Below are 23,801 nucleotides of genomic sequence, written 5' to 3' on the forward strand. Positions count from 1 at the left end.
ATTATTATTATTTCATATATTTATTATAGTTAATATTATCTTTTTTACACGGCTGTCACGCCGTTCTGAAGCTTAAAGCAACGAATCTATGATGTATCGTATATGTCAATTTCTTTGTAATATCTTTATGTTATTGATATATGCATCCTCAGACATATAAATATAATTTAAGTTTTCATAGATTCATTACTTCGAAATAAAAGTTTATCACTCACCGATCGATGCGCAGCAGCGGATGCCTCATAGACGTCCTCCTCTTCTTCCTCTTCTTAGATGTCAGGATTCGTTACTCATTTTCACTAGTTCATTAGTGTTCATTATGTGATATGATAAACGCGCGAGACTTTTCACGGCACTCCCTCGTATAATACTTTACACTAATTAAAACATAATAAAATATCCATGCCACGATGAAAACGAACGCGCGTACATTGTCCAGCACTCCCGAATTTTGCGATCACGAATCAATATCTCATTTCGCGCGAAAATCGCATTTCGAGCCAACAAATCGGCAACTGTAACTTCTAGCAAAGATTAAGCTCGAAGCGGAATCGATTGGTGGGATCAACGCGAATAGGATTCACTCGATTCTTGTCTTCGTATCTCAAATTATCTATTAAATTATAATGATATATATTCGCATCTCAAAGTAGCTTGAATTCGCTTAAGCACGATTTTATATGAGATACGAGGGTGTATTATGTTACAGATAATATTCTAAGGCAGGGTGAACACGTGAGAGAAAATATCTATTTCCGATACTAACAATCTAGACAATCTATAAAATGGGAATTCAATCTCTCGTAACGAGTTAAAATCGGTTTAAGTAATTTTAATCAATGTAATACATGTCACCAGCGATGCAATATAATATGTTTAATAGACAATACAAGAGAAGAGACCCATTAATGACAATCGACCGAACTCTAACCGATTCGAGCCGAACCGTTTGTCAAAGTAGAACGTGCTCTTAATCAGTCGAATCTCGAGCCTGAATTCAGAGCCTCAAACCATGCGAACATGTATACATGAACATGTACGCGCCCGATATTATCTTGTATCACGATACATTTGGCGTGAGAACGTTGCCCAACAACATCTTAATGAATATCCCATTTCGACATCAGAAATATGATCCTCAATGAGTAAGTGTAAACGGGAATATCGGTAAAACGAGCTTGAAGATGAACCGTGCTGACAAGTCCAACATTGATGCGATACACTAGCGCACGACACTCGCACAACGAATTGTCCACAACACACTGAAAGCAAGAAATATTTATGATTTAACACAGAATATTTTGTCCTTTGTATTTATAATTTTGTATTTATAATTAATAATAGAACGGTTGGCACATCTTACAGTTCTCTCTTTCCATTATTTAAATTATTCAATCATTTATATTTCATTTTATACATCTCTAAAAAAATTGTTTTTCATTATTTAAATTATTCTCTGGGGATTCGTATATTATTCAGCTCTCTCAATCCGGAAACAATGATAATAATAACAAATTATTTTTCCGCTTCGCGGAAAAAGCGCAATGCGAGATATGTACGAATCATCAAACTTCGTTAAAGAAATAATTGTTGCTTATATATATCACGACGTAATAAAATAAAATTCCTTTTCCTCTCGTTGTAATTTCTATTTTAAATGAATAAATCGCGCAATATATTTTCTTAATAAATAGCCGTCGTTTTACGAATCGTTTGCGTGCTGTTACATATGTTATGTACGAGTATATGTGTGTTCCTGATTACACTCTATGTATATAATTTAACGTAATGAACAAATTTTATATTACCAAATTTTAAATTTATTCACGTAAAATCGCCAACGACAATCACGTAAAAACATATTATTATGCGCTTTTCTAACGCAATATTTAATTTACTCAAAGGTAATAAGATTTTTAATTTAATCATTTCATTTTCTTTAAAAATTAATTAATTAATTATAATATTTAATTAATTATAATTATTCATATTTAATTATAATATTTAATTAATTATAATTATAATATTAATTAATTATATTTTAATTAATTAATTATATGCTCTGATTAGCAAATGGTACGTAATAGTTAACCGTTTAGAATTTTGTGATCGAATTTGACTGGATTACAATCGACAATGAAAGTTCCAAAAGAGAAATTTTAAAGAAAAGAGAAAGGTCAAAGGTAGATAGAGCGGTCTTGGGAGAAATTCACAGAATGCTGTGATAGTTATCTGATTCCTGTAGATTCACATACGCCGACACACGAATACGCACATATGCATACGAAGCATATAATGTTGGAGCGTTAGTTGACTACCGGCAACCACCCTTTACAGAAGCTAAGCACGACAATGGGCAATATGACTATAACCATCTTGGGCGGAATAGTAAACGGGCGAAGCATGTATTTCTGATTTCAGTCGAATGACGGCGGAAATTCCATTCTACACGTTACTATTACCTTCGCTGTGCAAATAATAGTTAATTCGGTCAAATTGTTATTGGCCGTTTTCATAGAAATACAAAATGTGAACATAGACGGAATAATGTATTTGTCCTGACCAATACCATTATCGCGGTATTGTCTGATGGCGCATTATCTGAATATGTTATGTGATTCGATAGATGTACTGAAACAAACAAAATCGAACAAATAGCAGAAGAGAACGTGTATATATATACATATAAAGCATATTTTTGGAGAAAATATTTCATTATTTAGATTCTAAAATTTATTTAAGATTGTTAAAAGTTGTATATATTTTACTAAGATTTTTTAAAAATTATCCTTCAAAAGAGTAAACGTAAAATTTAACAAAAACTCTAATTTATTGTAATATTTTCTAATCAAATAGTTCAGTTAACGTATAATTTTTCGATCTGATTGTTATCGTTTCTATCAGATTTAAATTTCTGTTTGTATCAATTTTCTGCAGTATATCTTTCTTTAAGTAACCGTTTTTGAAGTTTCGGAAAATATACATGTCGTCTTATTTTTCTAATCGCCTCATTCAATCGCTCTAATCTCGAATAATTTCGACGTTTTCGCAATCGCAAAGTTATGATTAATCTCAAAGTTATAGTTATTAAATAAACAAAATTGTATATCTAAATTAACGAAAATATATTTGTCATTTTCTTATAGGATAGACGTAAATTTATGTTACTTTTTACTTTATTATTATAGTGTTTTATGTAATTTTGATGAACCGAATAAACACCAGCAATTATCCCTACGAACTACGCGCGTTGCATTTGCAGGAGAAACGTAACTCACAATTATCCGATGGCTGTCGAGTTTCAGAAGTAGGAGGTATTTTGCGAAGGTTTCTCGCGAAACTTGCGGTGACTGTTGTTTGTCTTGCTATTTGCATGAACGCCGCGTACGTTCGCGCAGTACGTACGTACATCATGTCGCTGCCCACGTTGACTACCGTTGACATCCCATCGCGGTGCCTTATGTTGCGAACGGTATGACTTACAAACTAGAGTTAAGTTGGAGAACTCTCGTTCTGTCAGGTGACGGTCATCTTGTATCATAGCTCTGCCATTGTTATGTTCGCAACTAAAGCTTTCGAAATTACCGATTTCTCATTTCACATCTTAAAATGTAAAAGTCAACAAACACAAATTTATCCCTTACGCGATATTATAATCATAATATGAAAAAAAAATTCAGATATGCGAAAATATTTCAATTTGTACATATACAGGATGTCCCGAAACTAACGCTTGATATTTTAAAAGCAGATTCTCTGGCCAATTTAAAAACGATTTTTCCTCAGCGAAAATGTCGAGGGAGATCATTATTTTTTGCATATTCTCAATTTTTGTCATCATGTATCTTTCTAACTAAGCCTTAAATTAAAATTCTATTAAAGTAAACTCTACCTAAAATTAACTAAAGAATGTGACTTTATTAATATTTTATTCCCATAAGCCTTAGTTTGCGAAAAACCCTTTATTTTCAATCATTTATAACTCGAAAACTATTAGTGCCGCGACATTTTCGCTGAGGAAAAATCGTTTTTAAATTGGCCAGAGAATCTGCCTTTAAAATCAAGCGTTAGTTTCGGGACACCCTGTATATTTAGTTAAAATTGTCGTTCTCTTATTATCTTGTACAATCTTAAGATATTTATTTCTTATTTCTCATCGTTTTCATATTTAAAATTACAATAAAATTTTAATATATCGATTTTAATACATGATAATTTCTTTCTCTTTCTCTTTCTTCTCTCTCTCTCTCTCATCACAATTATTTAAATATAGATATAATTTCGGAAAAATCTTGTTAAGATACTTTTAGACATTGACCGAATAAATTCTTCAATACGCTTGTCTGCTCTTTCAAGATATTTTTGTTGCCAAAACGATTCAGAAAATTGAAATTCACACATTGTCGATATGCACACCGATTGATATTAATCCGTAATTGTTAATTAAACGGCAGACGACCACTCACTGGTAAGCTCGCAACCGCAATTCTCTCTCTAACGTGAATGTACATCGTCGGATTCGATCGCTTTAAAATTACAATTAGCGCCTGTAAACGGATCCGCTTTGCCTGCGGGCTTTATACAAACTCTCGTACTTTGACCGAGTCGACGAGAGCTTGCAGTGGTTCTCCTATTTCGAATCTATCCGGTATCTAGCCGTTACCGCAGGCATTCTCGACTGCCATTCTCGACTCTCACTATCATCTTGTCGAAATTTCCATAGGCACGACGAAATAAATTACATTATTCCGTATTTCTATTCTGCACAGTATTCGTTATAATGTAATGCGATTTGTTTCAATAAATTTGTTACGCATATCAAAAGATTTACGCATCATTTGTAAAGAATTTGTGCGATAATCGGTTTTTTAAACATTTATAAAACGCGTATAAGAATCTAAATATGTTATTCAATCCGGTGCTAAATAAACCATTTATACTTTTTTGTGATACAACAAATCATGGAATTTTAGGATTCTTGCATATTATTATCGTTAATACTTAAATACATAATACATTGTGATTATTGTGAAATAAAATAATGAAATTAATATATTGTACTAATCTACGTTATCCAATTTTATAATCGCATTATTAGCTCAGATTCAATGAATTTTTAGTAAATCGATTACAATGATGTACGATTGCTGTAAGCACATGCACAAATAAATGGATTGCTATTTATTAACTCGGAATAATATCGAAAATTCATTTGCCGAAGCGATATGACATTTTGAAAGTGTGAAGTGTGAGTGAGAAAAACAATGCATTAATTCGGGGATCGGAGAAAATTATTTATAATACCAATGCCACGTACGAAATATTAATTTCCTGATGTATAATAATATGATACATGTATTAAATTTAATAAAATCTCTTTGAATATATGTATTATACATCGGCGAAATATTCTCGCTTTTATTATCAGATTACACATAATAAACATTAAATATATATTTTATATTTTATTAAATAAATAATAAAAATGAACTATATTATTTTATTTATTTATTAGAAATTGTTTCGATTGAAACTGAAGATTATTAATATTTTATTTAAACATTTTATTTCATATAGCTTCCGAATTAAATTTTAAAATTTTGTTTCCCTTACTACGAAAAATGCAATGTACGATAAAAGAAAAACATTTCTGTTTAGTGAAAAAGAAAAACAATAGTACGGTCCGATTGCGCCAAGTAAACTTTCGTTCACAATCTGTATATTGATGCTGCAAGGAAGTTAAAATTTAATCGACCTCCGCAGTCGGATTCGGTAAATATCTATGATAAATCAGCACAATTATCGTAAAAATCGAAGGTATATTATTGATTGCTTTTGCACGATATATACTCGAAAATGTAGAAAGTGAGCTTTAAGTTTATGAGTAATGACATAATTTTCTACAAAATAGATTAATAGATAAATTGCAATAAAATAGAATATTATATAAAATATATATTTATTAATATAATAGTAACTGAAGCCTTATGCTTTATTTATTTTATTCAAATATGCTTAATATGTAAAAATAAATTTTGTATTTACCTTTCCTTTCTTTCCAAAAAGAAAGAAGAAAAAAATTACAATTTTAAATTACTTCATTGGGAAATACGTTCAAACAACAGAATACAACAGAACAACAGAACCAGTTATATGTGAAATATCCCTCTCGCTATTGTTTCGATCATCCTCTCATAATAAACAACTCCGAAGACTTACGGCGCGATATCATATATACGTCAGAATCTTGTGAGTTCCCTACGTTTTCCATTCGGCGATAACAACCAGGATCGATGAGGAACGCGGAGCTCGCACGTATCACTACCACGGCCATTCCTCCGGTGGATGGTATTGGCACCACCACTACGTACGCGTCCATTATCGCGCGAACGTAGCAAATCCAAACCGACGAGTCAGCCCATCGTAAACACGGGCACAACCGGCGAGTTTAATTCGATTAGGACGCGATCATCAGATTGCTCGATCGTCCGGCATCGAATTCCCCCTGCGCGCTCGTGTGGCTCCTATTCTCTACCTCTCTTTACCCCCTTTGCCAGCCTCTTGCATGCAAGCCTCAACACTCGCCTCTTACCCTCCCTTAGTTCTCTTACGCTCTATGCACGCGGACACACGCGTTCGTAGATAGACACGCACACGGTGTGCCCTCCCCCACCCGTCTCCATCTACCTGTCCGATTTTACTCTACCAGCCTACAGACACCGAAATGCATACGCCGTGTGCGCAAAGTAACGTCTTAAAATCAGGTATTTCTAAGGAACTCTCAAGATGAAAAAATTTTGCGGATAGCATAGAGAAAGAATTGAATTTGCTTTATTATAAATATCCTGACATTCTCACGAGACGCCCTCAAGTTACGGGAAATCATATATTCTTGTTGCGTTATACAAATTATTAGTTACTCTATAAACATTTAATACATGAACATGTATGACTGCTTAATTAAATACTGAATGATACAATTTATGATGTGTATTCAGAATTTCAATGACATCAAGTCGATGACTAACGGCGTTGTTTCGTGAACACCGTCTAAATGCATGCACGCAAGAGAGAGAGAGAGAGAGATAACAGTTTTGCGGAGCATTGTCGAGGATCTCGATTCTATTCGATTCGATTCGAGTACGTGAACGCCGAACGAGCCGGAAACCGACGTTTGCGCGAACACGAATTTACCCTACTGTCCGGCCTAATGGCACGGATTTCATTATGCCGGGGTTTGCACGAACGTAAACCCCGTGAGGGTGGATGAGAAGGATAGAAAGGGGAGAAAGCTAGACAGTAGGGAGGAGGGAGGGATGAAGCAGCGAATGTTATACACGACATATACAGAGACACAACCGATTTGGAATGCAAAACTGTTGTCCTAGCAAATTTGCGACGCCGCTACTACCGGAAATATTATCGCTATACCCACATTATATTACGTCGTCACGTCGAGATAATGCTGATTTAATACCGATATTAAGTCGACTTTCAACGCGCGATATGTAGTTTACGCGATTCGTGAATTAGATGACCATATCTGTTTCGCGATTGCAAGCATTTATAACTGGATAACAATCGAAATCGCGTTCGATGATATCGGCAATAATTACTGGTATCATTCTGATGTTTCTGTACGTTCCGGTAACACGGGTGAGATGGGTAGCGCTAATTTCTCGTCATTATTCTCTAAATAACAGCCATTTATCCTAATCTAACAGATCCTCTGAAATCTTTGAAAGTGTTAGATTAATGGCATCATATTTTTATTATAATAGCATTAACGAAATATATATATATATATATATATAATTGTGACATATTATATTAATATAATATTTGAATATAAAGATTTGAAATTAACATTGTTACAAAAGAGATATATCTACTTTCCGAATATTCCATAATATAATGATCAAAACATTATATCAGAATTTTTGCATTTCTCTGAAAACTTATTATTTTTTACAATTTTAATTCGGACAAAAGCTTTGATGCGTGCATGATTTAATATCGTAATTAATTAATAATTCATTACAAACTTGTGTTTAAAGGCGATAAAAAATAATCTGTTGTTTATGTGTGCATATATACACATATAAAAGAAAACTTATCCAATATTAACGTCCAAGTGGACGATAAGGGATAGCTAAAAGATTTTCAGTATACACATATGAGCAGTATGTACACCTTCCTGTTTAAATGTACTCCGTACTTCGAACGATAAACTTAGAACAAACGATCGAGATTAATAGAACGAGGCTTGGGGTCCCGTCTGCGATACTATCGATCCACGCCACAGCACAGCGAACGAGATACACGGGTAACTCCCTGCGGGATCGTAAATCCACGTCGAAGATTTACTTACTTAGCGGAGTCGGCATCACTGACGCCACCGCGACGACGACAAATCTGATCTTTTTTATAGGAACGGAAACAAGCTTATGCGCGGACTCGCTTTTTATATTCACCTGATATATAAAAATCCCAATACCTTCTCTTCAAGAACATCGATCTCGATAATTTAATTTTAATTTTTGTCTGATTTTTTTATATACTTTTAAATATATCTAAATAATGTAAGAAATGTCACGTGTTCATTACGTCTGCAGATATACACGTTGTAATAAGGTATGTATTTATGTATACACATGCATATATTATGTATATGTAAGAGCAAGAGGAAAAACATCATTGCTTACTTGCAGAATTTCATCGCACAAATAATAGTAAATGACGTATACATAGTAATAAAGTGAACAACGCCATAAAAGGTGCCGTCAATTCTCAGCTATTATTACGAAATGTATAATATAAAATTAATATATCTCGAATATATGTAAATATATATAAATAAGTTATGAGAAATTAGAGCAAAATTAATATATAAAATAGGTACAATTTAATAATTAGCATTTTTCATTGAATAAATTAGTTTTAATGTACTAGACTGACTGTGAAATAATTTTTGTTTTGTTTTTATGTTTATTTTATATATATATTTTATATATTTTATATATTTATATATATTTTATATATTTTATATCTAAATTTTGTGCCAAAATGTCATTATTAATATATCTTTGGTGTTTTTTATTTTATTTTTTTGAAATCTTTACCTTACATTTTATGCAATAAGATAATAAAATGAGCAAATAGTTGCACATAATTCAAGATTAAATAGTTTTATTAATTAATCATAGCTCTATTTAAAGATAATGGATCTATGAAATATTGTATAATCTTTATAATTATCACACATCTCACTTCTTTTATTACTTTTATTAATTTTAACTTGAATTTTTAATTTTCTAGATTAATTCACCATAAAAATAAGTAATGGATATAGATATATATCAAATGATTATAAAAATAAACATTTATAAGAATGAACAATACAAAATATTTTGTTTATATTTATTATTGCAGATTCAAAATTTTATAATTTTGCTGATAATCTTGGCCTATAAATATTCCTAATCTAATATTCATAAATCCATCTCTTTAATATAATAGTGGACAAAAAATTATTTAATACTCACCGAAAGAATGTGCAACAGTGAAGCAGTCGTAGCACAATTATCTGTAAATCACGCTGTAGCAATACTCGTTTATCTGTAAAATACAAATATATCCAAATTAAAACAGAATTCAAAATAATTTTCATATAGTAATTAAAATAAATGTGTATGCATGTGTGCGTACACAATTAAAATTTATATTTATATTTTAAACAGATATATATAATATAGATATCTAATATAAATTATATATAGATAAGTATTTTAAAAATTACATAATTTTAATAAATGTACTTTTATATATAAAGAAAAAGTATGTTAATTATTGTAATTATTTTATTAAATATAAAAATTTTTAAATAAAATTTCGAATATTTTGAGTTAACATCACATTATAATGATATAGAATTGCAATGATGTCGATAATATTGCAGAAATAAATGAGCAATTAATTTTAAACGAATTAATTGTAACAGATAATAAACAAAATAAATTAAAAATTTATAAATTGCTTACCTTTCACCAATTGGTTATTCAGCCGTTATTTTTTTCCAGTTCTCTTTATTTTCTCGCGCCTTTATTCTTTGCATCTTCTCTGTTCCTCTTCATGGTACAAAACTCCAACATCCAAAAACATGCATCACTCGCCATAGTAATCCTATCTCTGCTGTTAACAAATAATATACACATATTAAAGCAAAATTTGCCACATAGTAACATAAATGAATAAATATACAATTTAAAATTAAAAATAAATATCCATACACGGTCTGCAATATTCAAAAATATGGTTAGATTTGTCGACATGACATTTTCGTTTGCATGACAGATTTTAATCGAATAAATCTCGCAAGATACGTATTATATTTTGACAAATTACAACAATGTAAAAATGCCGAATTTATGATATGTAGCTAGATAAATATTAGTCTCATTTTATTTTCCGTTTCAAATGGATACATGCGCGAAATATTCGTTTTAATTAATTGTCATCGCCACGATACTTTTACAAATAATTTATAGCGAGAATTCAATCATACAGGCTGAAAATTGTTAATTGTAGTAGTTGTAGAAGATAATCGCTTTTATATGACGTTAATTCCGTTACCTGGTACTTCTTGTAATCGTGTTTCGAAAGATAGGTTACAATGCATTCGCATTGCTACCCGTGCGAATATTGCCGCGCAAATGACAACATGGCGACTGCGCAATAACGCATTTCACGTCGCAAAAAACGAGCGTCGTGCGATACTTTATTGCCGCTACGAAATATATTTACATGATTTATATGCTGTTCTTTGTAATTTCGAATCAATTATTAATGAACAATTGATGTATTTTATGGCTTTTCGTTATTTAAATCACTCGTGTATTATTGTGCGCACTCTTGATCTCGAAATAATGGGCAAATATTTAACGACGAATAATCCGAAATATAATACAAGATACTTCTAGAATTAAGTATCGTTATAAAAGTGATTACTTATAAATATCGTAAAAAAACAACAATTTATGATTAGCGTCCGCAAAATTCGTACTGTTTCTCAATCAAATAAATAAGTCATGTAAAATACTTATTGTAGGTTAGGTGAATAATTGTCGCCGTAGCAAATAGATATACTCACGAGTTGTTAATCGTAGATGTCAATTAGTCACGCGAGCTAATAGTTCCTGAATATTCACAAGAAATGCTCACATTCTCTTCTCGTCATGGTTATATTTCGATGAATAATAGAACGACACACGGAATGTCTCACGCCGCGTCCTTCCCGCACGAACTTCGCCGCGCAAGTGACAACAAGATCATCGTGCGTAAACAACAGCGCGGTTCATGCCACAAAAAACGAGCGCCAAATACGTGATACTTTGTTGTCGTCATGAAATATTCGACGCATTACAAAATATGTATATTTATATAATCTATAATATTATATTCCCCTTGTTAAATTTATTAATTAATTAAATTTAATATATTAATATATTAATTAAATTTATTATTAATGAACGATTAATATGTGCGTGTGTATTTTACGGCTTTTTACTCATGTATTACTGCGCGTACTCCTAATTTCAAAAATGCAAATTATATTTAATGACGAAAAATCCAACGCTAGATATTTCCAAAATCAAGTATCAAAGTGATTATTTATATGATGTATTAAATATTGTAATGAACAACCATTCATGATTAATATTCGCAAAATTTTGTTTTTTATATTCACATAAATAAGGCATATAAAATATCAATTTTCGGTCAAGTTGTTATCGTTAAATAGATACGAGTTATTAATCGTAGAAACTAATTAGTGTTTCCCAGCAGACTTAATAAATATTTATCAGAAATGATCGCGTTCTCTTTTAATTTGTTGCTGTTGTATTTCTAATGAGTAATCGAATGACACACGGTTTCACGTTACATGCTGCTCGCCGCAGAAATGACAACAAGTGATTTTGCGCATCCATATAACACGCTATACGTCACAAAAGACAAGCTTTCAAACATCATAAAGAATATGTAATGTATCATATAAAATAAATATACATTAAATACATTTTCTTTTTAATGAATTCTTAATTTTATAATTACATATGTCACTCTCTATCCAATCACTGTCAATGCTTTAATTTTAAACTATTATATTTTTTTGCATTGTTTTTTTACGCAATTCATGAATTCTTGAATCAATCAATATAATGAAAATTTAGCATTTATAAGATCGTACATGTTTGAAAAACAATGCTAGTTATAATACTATATATAATACGCAGCCAAAAAAACAATTATGAAATATGTGCCAAAGTGATGAATCTTCACACATTACGAGGTATAAGTAATGTTAACCGAAAAAATATATGTGTATAAAGAAGAAAGGAGAAAGTGCGAAATTGTTTTCCCTTGTCACTGTTTTACGTGTATTTGTATTGGCGCGATCAATGAAAATTTAAAGAATATTTTATGCTGTCAGGTACAATAGTACAAAGATTTTTCATGTTATCATATTCACACACAAAGAAGGCGATTTACGTTATATATGACCTTATAGAGAAAATTTTACATTTCCAGTGATAAAACATGATAAAAAGATCTCTTATTGTATCGTATAAATGTATGTTTGAATTAAATAAAAAAATAAGTACGAATGTTGTATAGAGAAATGGAATGAATGTACACGGTGCTTCAGATATAAGAGATTCATTACATATTCGCCAGAAGCGTAATGAAACATCAAAGAATGATAATTCGAGATGTGTTTTTATAATAAAATCTTATTTAAAAAGAAACATTTTTATCATTTTTGTACGCGGCTATATTTATAAAAGATATTAAACAAAGTTGGAAGATTATATTTAAAGAAAGAATAAATAAGCTCGATGCAATAACACAAAACCCGCGAAGACAAAGTAACACAAAGACAAATTAATAAGATTACATTTTTGTTCACTAATAATATAACTTAACGTTCGTTACCTTTGAAGGTATTCTTTATGCAACTTTTGTATAAAAAATACTTGAGAATGCAGTGAAATAAAAAGAAAGAAAAAAAGAGGGTAAAACAGAGGGAACAGGAGAAAGAACTTTTCCGAGCATGAAAATGAAACTAAATTTTGTACGAGAGAAGGAAACTTACCACTCGATTAAAATCAAGCAGAGTGTTACACGCATCGAAACATCGGAAGCGGCAGAATTTTTAAGACCTGCAACATATTTTTACGACTTATTAATTCACAAATTCATTTTGATGATGAAAAAAACACTTCGACGTGTAACAATGCTGTCTGCGCTCGAATTGCATTTTTCGCTAAACGCATTTCGTCAACGGAAATCTAGCGATAAGGAGCACGTCATACCGTTAATGAAAACGAGCGTTGAAAGAAGAAGACCACAAAGTGGACGTCGATAAAGTCACCGTGGAGCGAATGCTCGACAACCCCAACGACGAAGAACGTCGAGCGCGGAACAAATTAAATTTTCTTCGTTGACTAGTCCAAATTTTCCCGTCGAGTCCTTCTCGACGTATTCTTCCTTCCTTTGCTTCCAGCTCATTCGAGGGTTTCCTTTTTAGCAATCAAACGAACAGGCATCAAACCTATACCAGCATCGTATTCTAAAAGACGATAAAAATTCCTGCTCTTTCCATTATCACTTTATTTTTTTTACAATAACATTATGGGCAATTACTTCGACAAATTGTAGGGATGTTCTGACGAAAAATTGTAAGCATAAATTTTTTAGCAATACGTAAAAAAAGCATTTTTAACGCAAAAAAAAGCATTTTTCTTTTTTTTATATTTCAATTATCGCGCGCCTCGACTTTTCTTTACTAATTTTGTTATGCAAAAAAAATTATAAATTTAACTTATGAAAGATAAAAGACAGATGTATACATTATGTTTCGCGACAAAAGTTAAGTGTCACATCCCAAAAGCCTCGATGGATAGGCATCAATCATTTCCTGCACATGAGAGAATTCGCTTTAATATATTTTATCCATCACGAAATGACCGCTGTCAAAATGGAATTGTTAAAAGGATGAAATAGAGAAAAATAGTCAAAGAAATTCAAAGCAGCAAAGTTAAAATGCAAAGGTAAATCAAATCACACCTGAAATAATATAAACCGAAAGAAGCAGGTAACATAAAATGAAAGATAGTAAAGATGAGAAGCACGAAGTAGAATAGATGAAAATTAGTATTAAATGATTTTTAAATATCTATATCTTCTCTTAAACTATATCTATATCTAACTTATGTATGTTTTCGATTTTTACATTTTGATTTTTGGGGTCTAAGATGTACAAAATTTCTTTTAAATAAAAAATTAATATATTTTATAGTAGTACTTTTATCTTATATATATTTTTTATTAAAAAAAATATTGGTATAAGATATTTAAAAAAATATAATATTTTATTAGAAAAAAGAAATCGATGTAATCATTCTCGAATGATGTCTGGTGTAAATCACAGATAAAATGTAAGAATGCAGAAAGAAAGATAAAAAAGTGAACTGTATGCAAAATCTCTAAAATGCCGTCGGGCCAAAGATATGAGAACGCCCAGCGGCTTATCCAGTTTGCATGAAAGTGTTCTTTGTGAATAAAGAAAAAGTGTGAAAGTCAGGGAAACCCGTGTTATATATATCGCACATATTTCTCGCAAAGAGCAAATGCATTCGGAATGATACGTTGCATAAGAAGGTAAATCATAATGTAAGAGAATTAAACTTTATTGACCTGCATCATGCATAAAGAGGTTCGTGTAATTACAAATTTAATCATATTAAACTAAAGTATGCATCATTATAATTATACCTTTGTTAACAAATTATTTATAATTAAAATAATTATGATTTATCTTTTTTAATGCTTTAATTTATTTATTAAGAATATATTTTGTGGTAAATTTATGTTATATAAAACAGATTCAAGTACACTCGGACATGTCCATTAAAAAAGATATAAATCATAAATCTAAACAATGATTGCTAAAATAGATTCTATCCTTATACTGTTATTTTACTTTGTTCTATATTTATATATTTATGAAAATACATTATTCAATGGAACAACGTTAAAAATTTCGTTGGTAATTGATTAATTTTAAATATCCCATTATAGCCCTTTGATTATGGCATTGCGTGCGCGCTCTTATACCTGTGCATAAACGGACTATAAATTACACGTAAGATGATCCTAAGTTTATATGTGTGTGTGTGTGCGTGTGTGCGTGCTTGCGCGAATACAACGGGCACGTGGTAGCCTAACATAACACTCGTCTACGTATACACAACTTACCTCGAGGAGTTTGCCAGCGTTCTTGCTTGCATTTACCTAACCACGTTAACGGGTCCTCCGATCCAAATATCAGCTTCGAGGAAGCCTCTGCGGCTCGCGCTTTCCATACACCAGGTCGGTGCCAAGACCGGCAACCAAAACCTTTGTCCCTACAAACTGCCGCAAAACAAATTTCGAGTTTCGCGATTTACCACCTAAATGGAAATCTCTGTCCAGCTAGTCTCTCTTCACAAAATAAAAAGAAGACAAATATGATAAAATTAGAAGCAATTTAAGAGCTTTCATAAATTAAACTTCATAAATTAAACATTATCAATCATCCGAAGTAGAATTTTAATTCTTTGGCGGAGGAACTGACATCTATGACAAATTCTGAAAGGGGATTAATGATTCTGATAACTAATCTATTCGTTAATAAATTGTCGATTATTTGAGATTTTAAAAATAGTTTTAGCTTGATAGCAGAATTAGGAACTGTTTAAATGCTCTTAAATTTATATAATTTAGATTTTTTAATTGCTTGGCAGAAAAAGCACCCTATATGTTTTCGATACAAGAGAGAATTATTTAAAATAAATTAAACCTGTTATAACTACAATTATTTAAAATTAATTAGAATTATTTATCTATTAACTGAATTTTTTAATATTTTTGATCGTAGATGAGCGGCAAACGGACCAGAAGTTTCAAGTGCGCTGTGCACCATCGGGACCGTGAGATCTGTTCCGAAAACGATTTCCACCTGCTTGTGCACGAACCACCTCTATTTCGCAGGTAAGATAAATCACGTCCGACACATTTATAATCTATCGAAATGCAATAGTAGTGCTTTAGAATGCGTATTTTTCGTTCTCCATTAGATTTTCATGAAAAATTTCTTTAGATTTTAAAACTTTCTATGACAAATTATAACTTGCTATGACAAATTCTGAAGAGGGATTAATGATTCTGATAACTAATCTACTCGTTAATTTAAATTGTCGATTATTTGAGATTTTAAAATAACATTTTGATTTATATTATTGGTAATTATATATACTGATCGATATAATTAAATTATATAATTAAACTTATTAAATTAATTAAACAGATAAAAAACTTTGATCGCGAAATCTATTACCAAAACATATTAAGAAAATCTTATGCATCCCCGAGTTAAAATAGCGCGACAGATCGAAATAGGAATAAACCGATTTTCTCGTGCGATATGAAAAGCAAGAAAGACACGCGAAAATGTAGCGAATGCGGATAAAACGAAGACGCGAGGCGCGAAGAAAGTTCTGCATTTTATTATTCCGGCGGAATATCCGGCGTGCACACGACGACGGCGACGACGATGACGACGATGGTGGAGATGGCAACGGTGACGGTACCGTTCTTGCAGTATTTCTGCTGTGCATTTTATGCTGCGCATCGTTACCCATGCGAGAGAACCCCGAGGAGGTACCAACATATCTCGTACATTGTACGACCTGCGAAACATCAACATCTTCCTGCTTCCTACGACCCGCTCCTACGATCCCACACACTTCCTTCTTCGTGCCTTTCTCACTTGCGTATTTTACGCTTCGCGAAATTATAAGCGCAAGGATATATCGTTATTTATATTTACTTTCACGCTTATAAATCATAAATTTTTCTTTTCCGGAAAGTAACGCAGATCCAACATTGAAATATTATGAGTTTCCGCGAAAGAAAAATATAAATTGTTACCGAATGAGAGAGGTAGAGGAAGAGAGCGCTGTTGGAAGCGGATTAGCGTTATAATCGATATGGTAAATATCATTCGTCGTTAATCACGCATTTAACGAGAGTTCGTCAATATAACTTACAGAATAATCGCTATTACGCGACAGGCTTAATAATATAATTTATTGACGTTCCCGATGCAGTTTCAAATGTAATTTATAAACGTATAACGTTATACGTGACGAAGTATTTGGGACGCAATTTAAATAAAGGCATCTCACCTTTCCATCGTTATCTATCGCCTCATTTATAATAATATCGTTGTGCATCGATGTCGTCTCGCGATCTCGAAAGTAAAGTTCGTTTCGCCGATGCAACTCCGATGTTAATTCCTTTTTTTTCGCGAACCAGCTCGATAAGATGAATAGGTTTGGATATGTATCGGGCATCGCAAGAAAGCGTTGGGTCTCTCGAGCGTGGTCGATTCGACTTGTTCCTGGATGCTATTCATAAATAATTCATCGTATCGTCCCGCACGAAAGAAGAGATGGAGAAGGTGGTGCTTAACGGAGTAAAAGAGAGAAAGAAGTGAGAGAGAAAGAGAGAGAAAGAGAGGAAAAAATAGAGAAAACAGAGGAGACAACGACGAAAAAGATAGACCACGCGAGGTAGGCTTTGAGATAGACACAGGAAGGCGGTTCTATATGAAAGCTAATGAAATTTAGTTCCATTAGTTCAATTGTCAAGGAACGTCAGATAATAATTTTGTTCAAAACAATATTTGTCAATTACTTAAAGTTGTATGTTCCGAGATCAAATGATACTTTAATACATATCTTGTTATTAATTGTAATTTTCAAAAAAATTATTATCCACATTTCTGGATAGAAAATTGAACGAAATAAGGTTGAAAGGAAAAGAGACTAAAGAGAGAAAAGGGAGTAGTAAGGCAAATGAAAAGTAGAGATATGCAAGAAAAGAGAGGAGGAAAGTTGAGCACTGTGAAATCTGGGTGTCGTGCAGCGCAGTGTCGAGGCGAGAAATTCCTGTGCACACAAGATAAGAAGAAGCGGCAACCTGCAGGCAGGACTCTTTGCAAATAAAATATCGTCTCGTGTCAAGCGGTCGGGGGGGGGGGGGGGGGATAGGGCCGATGAGGGGATTGTTCGGGGGCGGGGATCCGACGCGTTACGACGGAAATATGACGAGACGATATTCCGAGCAGGTACTGGGCGCATGCTTGGAATTCGGTGCGAGTACAACCCTTAAGTCTTGGGTGCGCCAGCCTCGCACCGTTTCCCGTCTCACCCCTTTTGTCATCCCTCCTGGACGCTTCCACGATCTCGCATACTCGCGTATCTCTTCGTCTCTTTGTTTCTCTTTTTTTGTCCGCACTCCGTTACGTTAACGCGATGAGGAGTATGTAAATTTCACCGCTGACTCGCGAAAAGGTGAGACTACTTTGTTCCTATCTCCTTTCCCTCCCTTCGCTTCCCTTGAGACCTCGTACACTCGACATACCTAGAAAACTGAGCGCGTACATAGCGGCGGCGGTTTATGGCGGGCGATACATCTTGGAGAACCGTATTGGATATGAAATGGTGATGGCGATGGTCGACGAGAGGATGTCGAGATCTTTGAAATATTTCGACATGAATTGCAACGGTTGTTCAAGCAGAGCGCATTAATACTTTAGCTTTAAATCGTGACGTTAGGCTGTTTGTGTGTGCATAATTATGTTAATGAATGTTTTTAACGAACTTTAGTATTTTCAAGAAAACAGATTTAAAATCTCTTCCTCTCTCTCTCTCTCTCTCGTAGACATGGGGAATGTTACAAATGGATTCACTCTCGTGATTTCGCCGGAATTACACCGATTCCTGCTCCGGCAATATTTCCGTTCACCATTGTTGCGAAAAGAAGAGACGGAACGCAAAGCGTCGCTTCTCCTTTCTCTCTCTCTTTCTCGGCATTCGTTCTCGCTTAACAAATTCGAAGCGGACATTTTGCAAGGTAGACCGGGACAGTTACACAAAAAGACCCGGTTACATACATGCGGAAATTCGCCGCGCCCGAGTTTCCCACTTGGACCCGGCCCTTTGTCGACCCCCGCATGCTACCATTTTTCGCTTCCGCGAGAGCGTCATCCAGCCGTTATGCGCTCGTTCACGCTTCTCGCCAACGTGACGATGAGCTTCTGCTCTCGCGGAAAACCACTTCACTTCCTCTCCCATTGCATACATACGTTACCGCTATAACGAACCGCCAGCAAAGCGCAATTATTTCGCGCTTTTAACGCGTTCTCTCCAACTCTTCCAGAAAGAGCGCGAACATTCCTGTCGAAGCCGCGGAACCGTAACTTGGACGTCGACGTGAAACTCGGCCGCGTTTTGTGATTAAAAACTTGGACCGCAAATTACTTGCAGCTTGCGAGAACATTACTGCTGAGTAATTAAGGAGAGTCTGTGCAGATCTCGTAGTGCATTCCGAACTTTGAAGGGTTCGAGAAATAATTTTAAAATTTTCTCAATCGAAAATGTATTTGAATTGAGAGAGAAAGAGGGGGGAGGCAAATATTTTCGCTTGTAAATATTAAAAATAGTGTTAAAAATCAGTGCTAAAATAGGACACATAAATTCGATTATAATTATAATTAAATCCTTAAATGGATTAATCCTTCACTTTTTTCACATTTTAAGAAATAAAAAAAAGTGAGAAAAAGTTTAATAGAAAATCTTTATATATTGCTATATAAAATATCAAGTGATTAGGCATGTAATTGTATAAGACATTTCTAATATAATTTTTATTGTTTGTATCTGCCTAACCGCATAACGACTCTATTACTTCAAAGCGGAACCTATCCGTGAAAAAATTCGGTAAATCGATTTTCACAATAATTTCACACAGTCAGTCAGTTTGTCAGCCTTTAGAATAGGGCAGTCGGCTTTTAACAAAGGCGTGAATAATGCCTTTTTGGGAAAAATTATTATTATTTGTCGTTTTTGAAATATACCGACACGCCATTCAACAAAGACCGCCTGCGATCCAAGAGTGAGCTCCTGGAAATTTTTTCTTGTTTAATCTACCTACCGCACGTATCAAAGACTCTTGGCGACAACGGATGCACGTACTCGTTGTCACCGTCGACGGAGTCGACTTTGTTGCTGCACATTGTGAAAGACCGTCGCTCATTGTTGACCATCAAAGGACCGCGTTTCACGTCGAAAATCGTCTGGAACGAGAAAAGAGAAACCGGCAAATTGGAGGCTGGACCAACGACGTGTTGCTATGGCCTTCTATGCGAGAGCTGCGAAGCTATTTTTTTCAATATTCGCCTAGTTGGTCGTTTTAGTGGCATGTAATGAGGTGATACCGGTACACAAAGGATTTAAAGATCCAGAACAGCATATAAAAACATAAATAAAATAAAAAGTACGAGAAAGAGTGATCAGAGTATAATTCATAATTATAGAATTTTAAAAAATCTGTAACATATATTTATAGTATATAAATTCTTTGATAATTCTTAGTGTAATTGGATTTTATATATTTGATTATATATGATTTTAACAAAATAATTATATATCGCGAATTGAATATCATAAATATATTTCGTTTGTCATTTATAAAGTAAATTTTCGGTCATATCATAATTTTTTCTCTCTTTTATGTATACATATTATCAAGTACTGGTTTTTTATCTCTTTATAAAAATATAATAACAATTATGCAAATGCATAAATCAGTTAAATCACGTTAATTTTAATTTCGAAGAAAGTTTTATGTAAATTATAAATTTTAAGATTTTCTATGTTCTACTATATAAGATTTAAATGAGAATTATAGCATAATTATTTAATTCAAATTTTGAATTTTATTCAAAGATACTGAAAAATAATATATACAAACATATAGATATACTTACAAAATGCCAATTACAATTATATAAATAATTATTTATACAATTTTGTATGAAACTAAGAACTAAATAAAAAATGTAATATTTAATTACTAGCTTAAATTGACGTGATATTTTAATAGTACTTTCGTATAAGAGATAACATTGATTAATAATGAACTTTTTTGTTTGAGAAAATTGTTTCTAAATGTGTGTAAAGAAACCATCTTAAAATCACAATTCCGAAACGCTTTATATATCGCTTCTCAATCCCCCGTTTAATCACCGTGTAACGTTTTTACACGTGATCACTCATCCGTCAAGCAATCTCTTTAAATCCAATTTCGCTGTCGTCGGCAGGCCTATCTATATACGATAAGATCTGACGAGACGCAGGGTAGACCTACATTGTGAAGAGTCGAAGTTAATAGGTGATATAAAGGGGGACCGTGTGCGGTAAAGGGCGATCTACTGAGTCGTGAAAGACGCATTTAGGGGGGCAATGGAGGTCGCGAGGCACAGGAAGAGGTCTGGAAATCCGCACCTGGTCAGCTTCGGCCTGCGTGTGCCTCTGGAAGTGGAACGTTTAAGAGAAAAGGAGAAGAAAGAGAAAAGAGAGACCCTGTTCTCTCGCAAGTATATACAGGACTACTATCCAGATGTGTCGGCGAATCCTCAGGAAACCTGTGTAAGAACTTGCATTTGACATTTCAAAATATTGATTACAAACTTGGGTCTGTAATTTATTTCGGCTCGTGCATTTATGTTGCGTATCATTTACGTTCTTGAATAATTTTTTCAAGCGCTCGTGCTCGGCTCGGATGAGCGATCACAAAATAAGAAGAACATTGAGTTCTGAGGAGGTAAACAGTGGTCTTTATTGTATTCGAGTTCTGGAAAATTGCAGGGACAGCCACGCAATTTGTCTACTTATTGTATTCATATAATTCTTTCATGTTATCGGTATTATTACATAATTCTCAGAATTTTCATGTAGTTCCCTGTAACATTTCTACAACTTGTAATACGCAATAGAATATATTCCCATAAAGTACGTATTTATTTTAACTATTATTATTAAAGAAAAATTAAAATTTAACATTTTTTGGAAAAAAACTGACGAAAAAGTAATTAAAAAATATATAAATTTTAAAAAATATATAAATTAAGTTTTTTTTATCATTATTAGCAATACGAAAGATTACATATAGTTGCGAATAATTTACACAAGTGATTTATAGTTAATATAATGTTTTTTTCTCATAATTTTGGTGTAAACTTCAATCTTACTGTCATCATTGATAGAGAAACGTACGAATCATGGGGGGAAATTTTCACGTAATATGCGGATACGTCTCTGTTATCGATATATATCTTTTTCCCATTTACATTTCAATCGGCGTTCACAAAGCGATGCGCTCGATGATGCGTCGCGCGCAGAGATGTATAGAAATCGCGGAATTAATATCCCCCGAGATATTTTCGCATATGGGAATCACGAATATAAATTGCATGTATGGAAATGCACCTCGAGCTATAAATCAGAACGACCATAAGGCGACTGGTTTGCGCGAATATTGCTGCCATTTGTTTTTGTACGTTGCAGAAATTTCGAAAACAAGACGTCCAAAATGTCCCCAAGATTTGTCTAAATGCCAATTGTTTACAAGCGTGTTTAATTGTTCGTTATATCGTCTTCTGTTACAAAACGCGAGCTACTATCTTTTCTAGCGATATTTTTCCAAGAAAAATAAAGACAAAACTGAGTTTATTAAAACATGTCTTTTAAAAAATGTGTATTTGAAAAAGTTAAAGTTATAAAAAGTTTTTTTTAGAGAAAAAGTACTATACAATTCTTTCTATTTCTTTTTCTTTATTTACTTATTCAAATTTTTTCTTATTTACATCTCGACGAGCTGTAAATCTCTAAACTCGAAAAGTCTAGGAAGCACTTATCTGATTTTAACGATATAGACATCCATTTAAACTACGCGAAAATGTATATCAACAATTGATAGAACGATAAAAAATGTTACGAAACGAGATCCGTAAAATAGTGATCGTAACGACGACAAAACGTACTATCGTACAAGCAACATTTGAATCGAAAACAGGTTAAATTCGACATGAAGAGTACTTTTTAACGCGGATGACACATGCATCTGTCAGTCAGCGCGACATCGATCATTTTCACATATTGAAGAAAGGATAGCGTTTGGTATCCATTCGCAATAAATATCGATGCAATATGACAAACATAAAAATTCACAAAATATAACTTTTAATAAATCCTCGAATGGCATAATATTTATATACAATTGCAAATCGCAAGTATTATTGATGAGAGTATCAATAAAATTTGGACACGCAAATGAACGTACTTTCGCTAAAATGTGATAGTATATCAACGAACCATATTAAATATATGACAATATCGATGAAAGATAAAAATTCAATACAATTTATCGAAAAGAGTACGCGGCTAAAACACGCGATGTGTAGGGAGACAAATTTCATAAGAATAAAATTATATGTAAATAATTTTATTAAGTTCAAGTCACTTGCACTGTATATTAAGCAAAAGCGAATAATCGAAAAGAAACTGCGAAAAATAATCGATCACGGAATGACACTGACACTATCGACGCTTTAAGTACGAAGAATTACGGTAATGTAACATAATACGTGAAAGGTACTCTTCGATCGCTTACAATCGAAATTACTCGCGTGGCGATATTCCCAGAACACATTAGCTATCGGGTGTTCTAACCCGATTTTCTCTTGCTTCCTGATATCGATTCGTGTTACACACGCGAACGCCGAAGGAAAGAATCCGAGAGATTCAAGAAAGAAAAATGATATTCGCTCCAAAGACACTCTGATTTTCCTTCTC

General features: G+C 33.1%; 1 protein-coding gene and 1 long non-coding RNA gene across 3 annotated transcripts in view; one reads left to right on the forward strand and one right to left on the reverse strand.

Annotated features, from left to right (window-relative positions):
- Stet (stem cell tumor) overlaps positions 1 to 23,801 on the forward strand; it is a 374,943-nt gene that overhangs the window by 206,845 nt on the left and 144,297 nt on the right. For both annotated transcript variants that reach the window (XM_083091373.1, XM_083091374.1), the window contains exon 5: positions 15,980 to 16,092. In XM_083091373.1, the coding sequence (XP_082947499.1) occupies positions 15,980 to 16,092 (113 nt within the window). The remainder of the gene's footprint in view (positions 1 to 15,979; positions 16,093 to 23,801) is intronic.
- LOC145966684 (uncharacterized) lies at positions 166 to 11,304 on the reverse strand. Its single transcript, XR_014437127.1, has 4 exons — positions 11,150 to 11,304; positions 10,041 to 10,191; positions 9,546 to 9,618; positions 166 to 1,262 (listed from the first exon to the last, which is right to left on the reverse strand). It is a non-coding gene; the product is annotated as an uncharacterized LOC145966684 (long non-coding RNA).

This window comes from Camponotus vicinus, unplaced genomic scaffold (assembly GCF_025532165.1).
Source record: "Camponotus vicinus isolate PSW18456_S1 unplaced genomic scaffold, iyCamVici1.0 SCAF_2, whole genome shotgun sequence".
Classification (NCBI taxonomy): domain Eukaryota; kingdom Metazoa; phylum Arthropoda; class Insecta; order Hymenoptera; family Formicidae; genus Camponotus; species Camponotus vicinus.